The following is a 16,436-nucleotide window of genomic DNA, read 5'->3' as shown; positions in this document are numbered from 1 at the left end:
TATGTCCCCACTGGATGCAACAAATGCCTCGTTTGTAATGGGTTTTAATGTTTATGTCTCGTCGCTCCGGCCGGACACGGCATCAACAGTATGTGAGGGGCGTAACATTTCCGTCTCACGCTTGAGGTATTCGGCCAATCACAACGCATTGGATAGCTGGCCAATCACAGCACACCTCGCTTTTTCAGACCGATGAGCTTTGTAAAAATCGACGCGTTTCAAAAAGGCGGGGCATAGAGGAGAAACAATAATGTACAGTATGTGGAAAATAATGTGTTTTTTTTACTTTAAACCGCATAAACACATTTCATTACACCAAATACACAAAATAATGTTCTTTTTAGCAGCATCATATGACCCCTTTAAAGAAGTCTCTTCTGCTCACCAAGGCTGCATTTATTTGATCCAAAGTACAGCAAAAACAGTACAATTTTGAAATATTTGTACTATTTAAAATTGCTTTCTATTTGAATAGATTTTAAAATGTAATTTATTCCTGTTATCAAAGCTAAATTTTCAGCATCATTACTCCAGTCTTCAGTGGCACATGATCCTTCAGAAATCATTCTAATATGCTGATTTGCTGATTATCAATATTTAAAACAGTTGAGAAATTTTTTTTTTTCCGGATTCTTTGATGAATAGAAAGATCAGCATTTATCTAAAATAAAAAAGCTTTTGTAACATTATACACTATTCCATTCAGTATAATTTATTATTTTTTTGGAAAAGACATTATAGAAATTAATACTTTTATTTAGCAAGGACGCTTAAAATTGATCAAAAGTGATGATAAAGACATTTATAATGTTACAAAAGATTTCTATTTCAGATAAATAGTGTTCATATCGATATCGGAATTATCGTATCGACCAAAATTAAGAAATATATCGTGATATAAATTTTGCCCAGTCGTCCAGCCCCTAAGCTCTATATTGGGTTTATTTTTATTCTGTGACTGAAAAAAAAAAAAAAACGGCGAACGTCAGATTTACGAGATGTAAACTCAGAATTCTGAGAGAAAAAATTCAGAATTGCGAGATGTAAACTCAGAATTTTGAGATATAAACTCGGAAATGCAAGAAAAATTTCTGAATTCTCAATTTATATATCAACATGACTCCAATATATTGTGCATCTCCATCTTGTTTCATAACACAAAATTTGGCATAAGCAAGTTACCTGTTTGAGTTTCCCAAGGTCTCCACCTGCATCTCCTCCAGGAAGCACACACTCTTTGGGCCCGATCTGCACAAGAAGAGCCTCCAGATTGGAAAACTGATCGTTGTCTGGGAATTCACACACACCAAGTTTCCTGAGAGTGCTGTCCACATAGCCAACACCGACAACACGCTGTCCATCGGCCCCGGTGCCAAGACGAACCCCGACAACACCGGCAGCTCCCTCCCCAGGCCCTCCTCCACTACTAAATAAAATCTCCTCAAACTGGGTCAGATTTCCTGGAGACGCCTGTGATGCAAAACACAAACATGATGAAACCAGGAGAGGTGAAAAATGTTATTAAACAGTGAAGAAAGCAAGATACCTTGAAAGATATTTGCCAGTCATGTTCTTTGCTACTCTTACTGGCATTCTTGTAAACCTCCACCCGGTACTGCCTGACCAGCAGCAGGTCCCTCACAAATGACTCAAAGTTCATCTTACTGAGAACCACACTCTCCAACCTCTTATTTCCTGCGTTTTTAAAATACAAATCACCTTTATTAGCCATAAATATATATTTTACAATATAAACATCATTTTAAAGTTGTTCAACTTATAATATACTGATGCAGTTTAAGATGCATGGCATATATCTGCACAATAGAAAGAAACAAAAAAAAAACATATGTCTTTAATGAACTGACTGTTTTATGAAATAATTTTTATAATCAGCAACCAACCTGTGCCCAGGTTTTTGATGACTCCATTCGTCTTGAAAACCTCCTTAGCTGCAAAAGCCGCATCTTTTCCGTGCACCGTATAATAATCGTTTCGATCAAATACTCTCACGGTGGTGTCTGGTTTCTCGGGCATAGAAAAATAACAATTCAGAAATCCATGTTCAGATGCACTGTCCATGGACAGATTTTGTTTAGGTTGTACCGCCATGCTGGGATCTCCCGACACAGCACAGGCGCGCCAGGAGGGTCAAAGGCAAACGGGGCGGAGTTAAAATGACAACAACTTCTTCTTCTTCTTCTTTCAGGTTTAATGGCGGTTGGCAAATGACAACAACAATCCACACTTCAAATAAAGTAGGGTTATTTTGTAATTACATGCTCTCTTTAAAAGATGTTATTTGAAATTATTCACACAAAAGCAAAATGATTGAGTATGTCGTTAACTTTTACATTTTGCAAGGTAAATATTACATTCATAAACAAAAATTTGCGAAATGCATACCAAAATGTAAGTTATTTTTATTAGAAATGGAATATTTGAAAGAGTCTCTAATGCAAATTAATAACAAAAAGAATGACATACAGTTACATTTCATGGAGGAATTTTTTTTATTGTATAGTTCCCCAACTGTAGTCCTTGATTTTGTCCTAAGGAAGACAATTTTAACTATTGTTTAGTTGTTTATATGTATGTTTTTATTATTACTATTATTATTACTTTATTTATTTATTTCATTATTTATTTATTTATTTCTCTCTTCTCTTAAATGCTGTTTTACAGATTAAGATTGTTCTTTCTTTTGTGTATGTGGACTTAATTGTTAAAATTGATTGTAATATTGAATAATTTCTTCAATAAAAAAGGGTTAATTTGTAACAATTCTTTACATGGCATTTGTGAATTCTGTGGATTGGAAAAAGAAACAAGTCCTCAGTTGTTTTACCATTATCTCTATTCAGCATTGTTCTGGAAGGATTTGGAAATTTATTGGGAAAATTGGCATGTGTGGTAAGGATTAGTGTATTTGATGTGATATTTTATTTTTATTTATTTTTAAATGTAAATGTTTGCATTATAAAAAATACTTAATGTATAATTATATAATTATTAATATATTTAATTATATTAATAATTTAATTAATAATCCATTGGGTAAATACAATTAAAATGTACTTTGCACACCTAAATGTTCACATTTTATAAATCAACTAGAATCATGTTAGCCTTTTAGTACAAAAAAAACTTTCTAAAAGGTAAACATATGATATGACTGAAAACATATCATACAGTAATTGAAATTTAAATCAAAAGTATTTTTTATCATATTATTTTTGATGTTTTTATTGTGACTGTATAAAACATTTCTGTTTTCTTGTGGAACAAAATTTCCAAGAAGGTGTGCACAGATTAATGTTGTTTCATTATAATTATAAGTCACTTGTGTTTGTGTGTGTGTGTGTGTGTGAACTGGATCGGGGGGGTGACACAAAATAAATGATAAATTCACTAAGAATGAATGAAGGAATGAATGAACAAATAAACACATAAATACATTTTATTAAAAGAGAACTGAGAATAACATCATGTGTTACCTTAATGTAATATTATTAAAAGTATTATTGTTCCAGGGATTTACTGACTTGCATACTGACTTTATATGACACAAGACTGTTGTTGTTTAAACTGCAAATATAGCTGCCATAATCAACTGAATATGCCTGAATCACAACTAAAACTGATTGAAAATAGTTGTTTTGCATGTGTCGGGTTAATTACAGATCAGCAAGATCACATTTAATGATGGTTATTTGTTTCATTCCCTGGGACAAGATAACCATCCATTCTGTATGAAGCTGTAATTAAAGGCCTGATCATTTGAGCTCTCTGAGCTTTACTCAAACATAAAGCTATGGCAAATTGCTGAAAAACAATAGTACCTTTTAGCTTGCTTCAAGTGTTTAACAGGTTTGGAAACCAAGGAGTGCAGAAGTTGCAATAGCAGGTAAGTGTCACTTGGTGTCAGAACTGAGCTGGTGAGGCCAGAATGAAAAGTGATCCATCTCTGCAGGGATTCTACTGTACATGAACGACTCCTTACTTAACAGTCACTTCAGCTGTGTGCCTTTCTAAAGTATCTTCACTTCATTCACCGAATGAACAGATCTGGGAATCAACTGTGGCAAACATTTGATCTGCATGTGTGCATCCACATAGGAATAGTCAAGTAATGTGTATATTTGCCAACATATGTACACACACACGCAACCTTGTTCCACTGAAACGTAAGTAACTTTCCAAATTTGAGAAAACAGGTTGAAGGACAAACCAAAGCTGCAGAGGCATTATTATTCCATCTATTTTATCAGTTCTCTCCCTTCACTCATATGTATCAGTTTTTACGCATCTGTATACAGTTGTGTTCTATTCGAGGTTCTCCCAGAAATGAAAATTCTGTCATCATGTATTCACCCTCATGTCATTCCAGATTTGTATGACTTCTTCTGTGGAACATAGAAGATTATTTGAGAATTAAATAAATTGAGATATATGTATTTTTTATATATAATGAAAGTCACAATGGTAACCAAAAGTGTTTGTTTACCAACATATCTTGGTTACCAAAATATCTTCTTTTATGTTCCACAGAAGAAAAAAAGTCGTACATTTGCAGTGACATGAGGATGAGTACATTTTCATTTTTGGGTTAACTATGCCTTTAAGATGACACTTTTATTTCTTGCTTTCTCTTTCAATCAAAATTCAATTAGAAAATCTCTTCTGCATCTTATCAAAATTCTGTAAGCTGAAAAGTGGAGATGTGTACAGTGGTGTGTGTGTTCAGTGTAAAAATAGGTGGGCGATTACTGACTAAAATGTAATTTTCCCAATGGAGAAAATAATTCTATGGATAGAGGATTCGTATTTTAGCAGGAAGCAACCGTTTGAAGCTAAAAGCATCTTAATGATGAATTTGTTCATTGCAAACACGTAGCTTTTCACTTCACAAAACGTTAATAGATGGACTGGAGTCATGTGGATTACTGTGATGTTTTTATGAGCTGTTTGAACTCTCATTCTGACGGCACCAATTCACTGCAGAGGATCCATTGGTGAGCAAGTGATGTAATGCTAAATTTCTCCAAATCCATTCAGATGAAGAAGCAAATTCATCTACATCTCGGATAACCTGAGCGTGAGTATATTTTCAGCAAATTTTCATTTTTAGGTGAACTGTTCCTTTAAGGCTTTACCTTAGAAACGAGGTTGATAAATAAAATTGTTTGGTTTTAAATATGTTTACAAATGAATATACTGTATACAAAAGGGACTGCCACTAAGTGTGTATATACATGCCAAATTGTGCATGTAAACAACCTGTATCTGTTGCAGTCCTATTAATGCTAGAGGTATTGTTCTCCAATTAATTCCGTATGGGCCGAGTGAGAGTGTGTTTGTTCTCTGCAGTGGCCTTTACTGCAGAGGATCCATTGGTGAGCAAGTGATGTAATGCTAAATTTCTCCAAATCCATTCAGATGAAGAAGCAAATTCATCTACATCTCGGATAACCTGAGCGTGAGTATATTTTCAGCAAATTTTCATTTTTAGGTGAACTGTTCCTTTAAGGCTTTACCTTAGAAACGAGGTTGATAAATAAAATTGTTTGGTTTTAAATATGTTTACAAATGAATATACTGTATACAAAAGGGACTGCCACTAAGTGTGTATATACATGCCAAATTGTGCATGTAAACAACCTGTATCTGTTGCAGTCCTATTAATGCTAGAGGTATTGTTCTCCAATTAATTCCGTATGGGCCGAGTGAGAGTGTGTTTGTTCTCTGCAGTGGCCTTTTGTGGCGGGATGGCCTGCTTTAATGGGGGTGGCAGCCTGCTGCAGCGCTCTGGACTGTGGCCAGATGCAATGGTCTGACTGTTACTGCTGTGACAGGGCAGAACTGGGAGCACTGCAGAGGATTAAACCATCGGGACGTGGACCGACAGATTTGAAAGTACCCTCTGTTGTATTGAGATACCTGTCATCATTTCTAGTTCAAATTATGGTAATTTGTGCATAATGTCAAACTTATACTGTATATATACATGCGGAAATAGTGGTGTAAGTGGTGTAACATAATCATTAAGACCACATACAGCACAAAAGGCAACAAGAAGCAAAAGAGAGAGAGTGAGAGATAGATATATAATAAGCAGCAATAGTGGTGTCATTATTTACTAGGTTACACAAGAACATGTTAATGATCCATTTTCAGTGCCATATTCATATATCTGTACCATCATGTTTAATGTCAAGATATTTTATGACACTATGACAATATACTATCCAAACCATATAACATTGTCATTGCAAGACCATAAAAAAAAATTACAATTACTGTTTTATGCCACTTTTCTCTGTTGTAATACATGCATATACAGTATAGTATTTGATCTTCTAAAAATATCTAAATATATCTAAATATATAAATAAACCAGCAATACTGTTGTCAATAACTGTAAATCATCAAGACAAGTAGACAGTACAGTAGTACAAAAGTCAACAAGGAGCAATAAAATGATTTCTGGAAGAACACAAGATAAGGACCAGACAAAAAAGCTATCAGTTGTTACTTCATTCGGTCATATGTTGGTAATTGTCCTTGTCAGCACAATGGACGTGCATATAAGTCTTCTCGTTGTTATCTGCTAAATGGCATCTCAGTAACTTGGCCATCAGTAAGTACTGAACAGAGTGTCTGAGTGTGAGAACAGCCAAGTCTTGCATATCAGATGTCTAAAACTGGGCCGTCTGGAATAAAAGAGAGAGCGAAAGAGCAAGAGAGAGAGTCTAAAAGGTTAAATATAATGTGGAATACATCTTGAAGATGCATATATTGCTTGTGTATTTTAACGAACAGATACAATCTCCAATAAAGATCAGTAGAATAAATGTACAGTTTGTTCTCTACATATAAAGCTCCTTTTTCAAAGTGTGTTAATTATCTGGAGCGTTCTGTAATGTCAAATAGGTCCCACTAAATACATGGTTAAATATTAATGCTGTACTGTATGTGAAACTGAAGCCTCTGCTGTACTTGGATTACAGGTAGCAATTTACAATGTCTGAGACACGCAACAACACTGATCAAAAAAGTTTGGGGTGAATATATTATAAAAATATTCTTTTAAAATATATTTGTTCCCTTTATCAAGCCATATTTGCAAGGTCACTGCTTTTTTACCATTACTAAGTTAAGTGACTTGAAAGGTTTTACAGTAATCCTTGTTTCATTATCAGTTATGTTGCACTTTAACCTAGCATGTTTAAGCATTTTATTTTCAGCAATTAAAGCTATCTTTGAGGTTTATTTTCACCGTGGTGCTCTACAGCATATCTGCAAAGGGCAATAAAGAGGGATGTGACATCATTTATATCCGTTGTAGACAAAATCAGTGCTTCTAAATCTAATCCTATTCAGTGTTGCAGTCATGTATTCTTTGAATCTTATTATTGAATGTATTGTTTTGTTTACACAAGGGCTATCATGTATATGCATTCAGGCAGTTTATTATGTCGCCTCCTTTATAGATATATTATGTATGATATATGTATGTATATATTATATTAAGTTCTTCCACATGAAGAACATTGTGGACTAAAAAAGACTGCATTATCTAATAACATCACATATAATAATTTCAATTATGAAGATAGCCAAATCTCTCTGAACACTAAGCACCAAAACCATCCATAATTAAGCTTTTTTTTTATATCACTGATCTCTTAAAGCTCCTGATGTTAATAAAAAAGCCTGTGTTAGCCACAAAATACTATTTTTCTGTCCATTTAATTCTGATTTATTTATTGTTCTTATTGAGAAATCTGACAGAGGTGGTAGATTGTGTGAATATAAATCCCCTTTTTAAATCGGCTTTACTGCCAAAGATCCAGAGCTTGTCTGTTACGAGTCAAGATTCAAGCCTCTGTGAATTCCACAGTGGTTTCTGTAACAAAATCTGAATAGAATTTTCCAGAATTGAATTTGAAACATCCTCCATCCATTCCTGATGGACAGCCTATGTCAGTTTGGTATAAATCTAGACCATAATTACTATGTATCTTTCACATTTTTGTGCAGTTTGCCTACTGACAACTGCTGCCTTTACCATTTGACTACATGATTTTGGCAGTCATTCAAAAAAGAGAGAGGGAAACAGATGGATACTCAGAAAGGGAAAGACTATCTCAGGCACGCTCTTTTTCCTTTATGTACAGCTTCGTCAACACAACCACACATAGACACACGTGTACACAGCCACACAAGGGTCTATGTTGGGAAACCGGAGTCTGGTGTTGCAAAGTCTGCCAGTATTCAGTACAAAGCCTCAATGTGCATTAAGAATTAATAGGTCTTCAGTTTCATGGCCCTCACTCTGAGTAAACACCTGAGTGGTCAGGGGGTCTTTATACCAGTGATTATCAACCATCTGTGTCTCACATGGCTTTTTATGTCCTCAATTACCCATTCACAGACACTGGCATCTTATTACCAAATGTCTTGGCATAGCAATACCATGGTTTAGCTGTACTCATTTTACTAGATTAAAATTGTGAGTACATGAATTCAGTTGAACATGATAATCATTTTTTAGTGCCATATTTATATTGTACTATATTCACGTATTTGCACCATAATATTTATCATCATGACATTTTATGACACTACAATGTTTCCCTAACAATATCACATTCTCATTGCAAGGCCATAATAAATAATGTAAAACAACTATTAAAAAATGAAATCTGACTGTTTTAGTCTCTCTCTCTCTCTCTCTCTCTCTCTCTCTCTATATATATATATATATACACCACATCACTGTTATTAGTATTATTTTTTATATTATTGTATTATTTATATTTTTAGCTTTTATTTTTATATTTTAATTTTAAATGTAGTTTAAGTGTTAGTAATTTTGTTATGTGCTTTTGTTACTTTTTATTAGTTTTTGTTATTGAAAATTTCTATTTAGCTTTAATTTATATTGATTTGGTTTTAGTTTTGGTTTTCAGTTTTTACTTCTATTACTGTTTTGCAGTTAGTTGTCAAAGCAACAAGTTTTTTTACATTTAGGTTCTAAAATGTATTAGAACTTTAAAGTAAAGTTAATAAAAAATGTGTATTGCAATTTATTTTAGCTTTAATACACACACACACAAACACACACACACACGCACACATATTTATATATATATATGTGTGTGTGTGTGTGTGTGTGTGTGTGTGTGTGTGTGTGTGTGATCCTCTAAAAATATAATTTATTTTTACTCCAACAAATGTCCTTGAAAGCTTGAAAATCTAAATAGCAGCACTGCAGAAAAAAAAAAGTTTTTATGTTTTTTTTTTTATGTTGTGGAGGCCTAGGAAAACAGATAAAGTCTTACAGGAATGATATAGTTTTAAGATACCAGACACCCCTCTGCATCCAGACAGTGCGGAAACTTTTAGGTAACCTGAAAGAGGCATAAAACACACATGTTGCATGTGTTGTGGGTATAACCACTGCATGATTCACTCTTTCCCTTGGTTTTACAAGCTCTGGAAAGGCAAACATGCAGGAACCACCCAAGTTCATGCTGTACTGTTTTAGACGTAACTGTTTTCTTAAAAGGAAGTTTGATTCAGTCATCTCCTTTTTGGAGGGGTGGTGGTTAAAGTTGAGGGGGTGCAGAGGCATGGAAAACATCTGGGGTAAATAATGAACCCTATGATCCAACAGCACCTAAGACGAATACAATACAAATGTATAACGATACTGAGGGTGGTTTACTCAGTTGATAATCTCTGTTGCTCCTGCTGCTCTTTTGGTATGAAAATGCCTGTCTTCTCATCCCTTCAATATCCAACAAACCTGGGACATGGCCAGAGACAGGTGGCCTGCAAGGAGGGAGCTAAGGCAGTCAAGCATTGAGAAGCTGGCTAGGTGCTTGATGTGGCCTTGATAAGCACAACAGGATCTGGTTGATGGCATCACTACTATTGTTTCTGACTTTTTGAAGTTGTATTAATAAAACTCCTTTCTTTATGACATAGGACTATTGATTTACTTTTCCTATATGCCTATTGTTTTGTTCGTTCAATGATAAAAAAAGCAGTTGTGTGTGCCTTAAATGACCATTCAACAATAAAACATTAATCAGATATTTTGAGCTTGTTATGCTAAAACCAATAAGGGATTTCAATCTTGATAGAACGGCCACTGTTTTAATAATCATTAATAATAACATTTTAATAATCATTCTAATTCTATAAGAACAGAGACAGCAACTATAAAGATAACAACACAGAGGAACAATATGTTTGGGATCACTTTCAGAATTATTATTATTATTATTTTATTTATTCATTTTATTTTTATGTTGTTGTTTTTTTGCAGCTGAAGAACGATAAAAACATTGAAAAAAACATTGTGGATTATAGTTACATTTAAGCACAACTTTCCTTTGTTTACACATTTAATGCACATTCGGAAAAAAAGTTTATTTGAATCTAAAAATTGTACAGTGTGTGCATAAACTACAGTCCAACACCATACAGTTAAGCTCCTATGGAGAACATATTCTTATCTGTGTGAAGATGCATTGTAAATATTAGGACCATACTAAGAAATGTGGTTATATTTTACATCAAATTTGAGTGCTATGTAATTGAAAAAAATCTTAACATTTACCCAGAACATTAACACTATACTTTTGGCCCCCTAAGGGTGGAATTCACAACAGCTCAGGTGATTCCCAATTTCAGCTCTATGTTACATGGCATTTATGACCGGGCGGGCAAATTCTACAGTGTGTGACCAGGGAGTGACGCATTGCAGGTACAAACAAACCAATCAGAGTCATCCGCACAACCGCAACGCGATAAGTATTCTTCCGCCGTCAGATAGTCCGCCTGCATTTTTGCCTCAAGATCAGCCGACAGCACAATACAATACTATATCGTTTTTGAAGAAGAACCTGTATCACGTTTACTCAAACTTTGTGTGCTTTCGTGGGCAAATATTGCGGCATTTCCGACGCACCGCTAGCCAGAATGCAGTGCGGTTGGCGGATGGATACAGGGAGATGGGAGGTGTTTATGTACGACCGTTAAGGCGGGTCTATACCAATATTCCGACCACCATTTGTGAATCTCTCACGGAGACGGAGAGAGACAGACAGAGAAAGAAAAAATGGTGAGTGCACACCAGTATTTCTAATAAATGATGGATATGCGTTAATGAAAAGATAAAAGATCTTAACATATATTTGCGCGGAAGTAAAGAAATCAAGAAATAGATAAAGAGTTTTCTTCAGTCGTTTACAGAAATATGCCGCCAAATTTACGACTAAGTTACAGTGGATAACGTTAACTTACCAACCGCATCGCATCTTCTATCGTTATTCCTTCGGGTTTTACTGTATTTATTTATTTTTTGTCATATTCCGCTTCTGATTTTTATATATAACAGGCTAAGAAATTCTGCGCTAAACCAAAGGAAGTAACTTACTAAACTTCAGAGGTCTGCTGGAGCCCATTCACTTTCAGTTTTCCTGTTGAGATAACGTTAGTAGTTTTGACTAAACTTTGTTATAGGGTTCAGTAAGTCACAGTATATACAGTCTTTGACAGAATTCGTTTCTATGTAAGCTCTGTTTGTACCAAAAGTATCCTGGTTGGTTTAGATGTTAAGTTGACTGGACAGCAGCACATGTGAGCTAAGTTAACTTACGTTAACGTTAACGTACCCGGCCATAACGGATTTCTATAAGAAAAGTAACTTTAGTTGGTTAAACCGGAAAAACATGTTATGTATTGTGTTTTTTGCCTAAAGTCGTGGAGGGTATATTTATTCTAATTCTTGAACCATCTTAAGATATTAATGTTCAGTATCACACCTGTTTTGCTCATATATCGGTTCATTTTAATGCGCATATTCATGTTAAAACGTAACGTTAGTGATCAGATTCAGTCATTATGAAATAGCCTGCAGTTCTCTTACTAGGTTACTCGACTCGAGCATTATGGCACAGGGCTACTATAACAATAAAAAGGTTAAATTACTATCTAAAATGACTGTCTGTAGTGCCACGAGGGAATAGTTCACCAAATACAGGGAATCAGGTGGGTGGATGAACTGCTGTTGTTAGGAGTGTCTAAATACCGTCGCTATGGTGGGACTTTATTCTCTCCAGCTGGTGTCATAACATTTGGAGGGAGGCAATCTGAGGTCTTTGTTTGGTCTCACACGGGTTGCTAGACATTGATGTCAGAACCAAAACACTATGAATTCTTAGTGAATATATCATCCACACTATGTAATAATATGGTTGTTTGTCATCTTTTTCCATCCTCAGGCTGATCAACTTACAGAGGAGCAAATAGCTGGTAAGGACATGCACTTTGCTTACACACCCCTTCAGAGTTTCTGTACTGGATTATGGCGTTTTGCAATAGCCTGGCTGTTCTAGTTTTTTATAATTGCTAATTTCTTGCCTTTTAAGGTTGTAACTTAGTCAAATCTGTGTGCATGGATGGGTTATCGCTTGCTTGAATGTGCAAGCTCATAACTTTTGCAGCTTCTAACAAGAAATATGTGAACCTAAACTATAACAGATACTGTACATATAAGTGTAACTGTAATTTAAGAAATGTTCTTATGTTAAATTATTACTATTTATACAATTTTTTTACTTGTGTATTTTTTATAATTGCATTAATTAGGGTTATTCTAGTTAACTGAAACTAAAATTAAAACCATGTTTTTTTTGTTACTAAATAAAATAAACATTCCTGCTAGTTGATAGGGCAACATTTCTCATTTTAATTTATACTAACTACTAAAAGGACAAAAACACAAGAAAGTTACTAAAACTTTTAACTACAATTAAAATAGAAAAATAAAAACTGATTCAAAATATTAATAAACACTCTATTAGTGTTTATTAATGGAGTTATTATAATTATTTTAACTTTATTATATTGAGGTGGGAAAGTTGTAATTGTTCTGTATTTTTTGTTCCTTTGGCTAGTATAACATTTCATAAAAATACAATTAATAAGTGAGCCCAATACATTTCCTTAAGCTTCAGTATTATTTTGCATGTTTTTAGTAAAACCTTTTGAATTGGCCCATGTTTAGTTTAATAGGAAAGCTGGGTGTCCATCTGTAATGTCTGATGTTATATCACAGGAAGTATCAAATAATCTCATAAGCTCTGCAGGGAGATCGTATTGCCCTTTAGTGTTCAGACCGCTGGGCAAATGCATGCACTGGTGAAATGCACTCTCACTTGTCACAATAGTTTTGTCCCGACTATGCCTGCAAGGATCAATTCTCCTCATTTAAACTGATCAGTGACAGTGCTGACTCTTACTGGACTTTTACAAAATGTTGTCTTTTTAAATTGAATCTAGAAGGTGCTTGAGGCATCTACGCAAAGTGATTTGTTTTGCATGTTGTCTGTGCATGTAACTAATGGTGCTCGGCAGGTCTGGTTGAACTGCCTTCACTGAAAGGCCTTAAAACAAGTACTAGTGGTCAGCTGTTGCCATGGCTCTGGGGTGTTTGTGTGTGTCTTCCACAGCATCCTGTCACCCAAGACATTCATCTATGGAGGCGTTTGTTGTTACTGGTCTTGGCAACAGACAACTGTAATAAATGCTACTTTTAGGGTTGGGATCTTGTTGTAAAGTTTAAACTTGGCCTTTTTTTTTTTTTACAAAGTGGCCATGTGGAATTATAATGCCCACAAGTAATGAATTATTCGAAAAGCTTGACATGAAGAAGTAGAAGTACTTTACCTGTTCCTTTTGTTTATTGCTAAAATGGAAAAGCGAACGATATGTATGATATTTGCAGTAGGGTTTATGGATATGTGGTTATGTGGCTCAAACACTGATCTGTCTCCCCTGGTTATCCTTCCAGAGTTCAAAGAGGCGTTCTCGCTATTTGACAAAGATGGGGATGGCACCATCACCACAAAAGAGCTGGGCACTGTCATGCGCTCACTTGGCCAGAACCCTACAGAGGCGGAGCTGCAGGATATGATCAATGAGGTGGATGCAGATGGTGAGGACACATTTTTGCTGCTACATTAACCATCAGCATGATGTTAACTCTTGCGAGTAGGGTTTAATTTGCATATGACTTGAACCATTTTTAGGAAGTGTTTTATCACAATTAAAAACATTATCATCACTTATCTGACTGTGTACTTTACCCTTTAATCAGGTAATGGAACAATAGACTTCCCTGAGTTCCTGACGATGATGGCAAGAAAGATGAAGGACACCGACAGCGAGGAGGAGATCAGAGAAGCTTTCCGTGTCTTTGATAAAGTAAGGCTTCTGAAGAACTGTTGAATTCAGTTAACCTGTTATTAAGGTTTTCCTAGCAACATTCCAAGACTTAATGTGGATGGATTGTTCTCTTTGTTTAGGATGGGAACGGATATATCAGTGCTGCTGAGCTGCGCCATGTGATGACGAACTTGGGGGAGAAATTAACAGATGAGGAGGTGGATGAAATGATTAGAGAAGCAGACATTGATGGAGATGGCCAGGTCAATTATGAAGGTGAGTGTCGTAATTTGCATAGTAAATTGAAATGATTTAGTACGAATTTAGAATTTTTTTGCAGTGACTCAGTGAAGCTTAATCCACCTTTTTCTCTTTCGTCACAGAATTTGTACAGATGATGACAGCGAAGTGAAGGCCTTGTACAGAATTTCTTGTATAAAATTATCTGCCTTTTCTTGTTTTTAATTTCTGTAAAATGTTTCATTTTAATTTCTCCCCTCCTCTCCTCCTGTCCAAAGGATCTGCATGTATACTATAAGATTTGAGTGCTCATGCCTTCCCCCAACTCCTAATCATCGTAAACAGTCTGTTAGAAGGAGCAGTTATGGGACCAGGTGATACGTACAGGCACAGATACTGACTACGCACAGGCCCCTTTTCCACTTCTTTTGCTCTGTCTGCCTGTCATCAAGGGTCCAGCTGACGGACAGTGTGGCGTCATTCAACTATTTTTGGCATGATTCTTTTTTCTTCTCTTTTGATTTTATGTGGAGGTGCAACTCTGCATGGACAATGGACTGAGCTTAAATAGAAATGGGAAAGTCCTCAGCACTGCACTATTGCAACATCATTGAATTAAATACTAACGGGTTTATCGCCAGGTACTCATACACTCTAATCTTTTTGTATTTGTTCTGTTCTTGCTATGCTTTTTAATTAGCCACTTTTCTTTTGTAACTGCTTAAGGCAAAGCCATGCCTCAGAATCCATTCCAAGTTGTATATTTGTTTTCCAATAAAATTTTCAATTTACCCAAAAACTGCTTCCCCTGCCTTTATTTCAAATAACTGCTCGGGTGGAATCTAAAAGAGGGAATTTGACAGTATTTTGGTTGATCAGCATTAACAAGATATGTCACTACTATTGAACTGCATTTACATGTTAGTCCACTCCAGTAATAAGATGATGGTTTTACTCACCTTGTTATTGCTACATACTTTGGTGTGACATTGCATGACGATAATCAGTATAATTAGGTACTTTTAAAGACTTGATAAGTCAAGATGTCTTACATAGGAAAAATTGTGCAATTTCTGTTTAAATTGTTATCTATGTTTGCAAATAACTTCCAAAGTGACTGCTGCATCCTCTGGCCAATCTGATGGCCATTGCTCTGCTGTTTACAGGATTGAAAATAATAAGACTTCAAACCACTTATGAGTAAAACGTGCACACTGAGGTTGCTTGGTCTACTGTTTGAAGTGACGTTTTATAGCTTGCTGGTAAATGCCACAGCTATTCAAAAGCTTAATATCTGTACAGGACTGGTCCTCTTAAAAAATGCTCTAGCACCTCTGGTCAGACTTCCAGGCTAATTCTCTTACAACTCAAAAGCAGGATGCTTATTCTAAACCTCTCCTTACAGTTCAACATTACAGTCTCCTTAAAAGGGCTTGTTGAAATGTTGCCAGAGTTCCTCATGTTGGATACACAACAGATTTTGTTGCTGCAAGACTGAAATACAAATACAACATTGTTAACAAGCTGTGCACAAATGGTGATGTGCCTTTGAAGTAATCATGTCTAGGTGACTGCGAGTTTGAGGAATGAGCAAAGGCTCATTCACAATGCAAACAAATGCGAAGCAATGGTGATGGAGGCCAATGAGGCATAAGCGGCTCACTGTATCGAGGGAGATATGTGCGCATCTCATCTCAGGGAACTATTTACCACCGTACTGAGCTTTCTGACGTGTGATATTCGTGTTCCATCACGTTTCCTAGCAACCGTGAATTCCAGTCTCACGGGTAGCTGCTCTTTCCCTTTTCCAGTAGGCTCTGAAGGATCATCGGGAGTTGAGCAGTGCTCCCATGTTCACGTCATGTAATATGCAACTGACTGACGATGGAGTTGTGGCGCTCTGCGGAGGTAGAGTAAATAAAAGACAAGGCCAGACTTTGTATTTGTAAAGT

At 35.6% G+C, this 16,436-nt stretch overlaps 2 protein-coding genes across 2 annotated transcripts in view; one reads left to right on the top strand and one right to left on the bottom strand.

Moving 5' to 3' along the window:
- Positions 1-2,166, bottom strand: part of LOC107673650 (DNA mismatch repair protein Msh2-like) — a 12,054-nt gene extending 9,888 nt beyond the window's left edge. Inside the window, exons 1-3 of the mRNA XM_016467337.1 lie at positions 1,905-2,166; positions 1,547-1,695; positions 1,183-1,470 (exon numbers count right to left, since the gene is read on the bottom strand). Coding sequence (XP_016322823.1) covers positions 1,183-1,470; positions 1,547-1,695; positions 1,905-2,112 — 645 coding nt within the window. The 5' untranslated portion in view covers positions 2,113-2,166. The remainder of the gene's footprint in view (positions 1-1,182; positions 1,471-1,546; positions 1,696-1,904) is intronic.
- Positions 2,167-11,049: 8,883 nt separating this feature from the next.
- Positions 11,050-15,283, top strand: calm2b (calmodulin 2b, (phosphorylase kinase, delta)). Its single transcript, XM_016467336.1, has 6 exons — positions 11,050-11,137; positions 12,300-12,330; positions 13,871-14,014; positions 14,177-14,283; positions 14,385-14,520; positions 14,628-15,283. Exons 1-6 carry the CDS (start codon positions 11,135-11,137, stop codon positions 14,654-14,656), a joined length of 450 nt encoding a protein of 149 aa, XP_016322822.1. The 5' UTR covers positions 11,050-11,134; the 3' UTR covers positions 14,657-15,283.
- The last annotated feature ends 1,153 nt before the right edge of the window (positions 15,284-16,436 follow it).

Source organism: Sinocyclocheilus anshuiensis, unplaced genomic scaffold (genome assembly GCF_001515605.1).
Source record: "Sinocyclocheilus anshuiensis isolate Anshui unplaced genomic scaffold, SAMN03320099.WGS_v1.1 scaffold712, whole genome shotgun sequence".
Taxonomy (NCBI): Eukaryota; Metazoa; Chordata; class Actinopteri; order Cypriniformes; family Cyprinidae; genus Sinocyclocheilus; species Sinocyclocheilus anshuiensis.
This window is presented reverse-complemented; position numbering and strand designations above follow the sequence as displayed.

What these genes read in the sequence shown, in the direction of transcription:
- calm2b (XM_016467336.1), top strand. An exon ending in TACAGAGGAGCAAATAGCTG is followed by an intron (nt 12,331 to 13,870) that starts GTAAGGACATGC and finishes TTATCCTTCCAG; the next exon opens with AGTTCAAAGAGGCGTTCTCG. An exon ending in CTTTCCGTGTCTTTGATAAA is followed by an intron (nt 14,284 to 14,384) that starts GTAAGGCTTCTG and finishes CTCTTTGTTTAG; the next exon opens with GATGGGAACGGATATATCAG.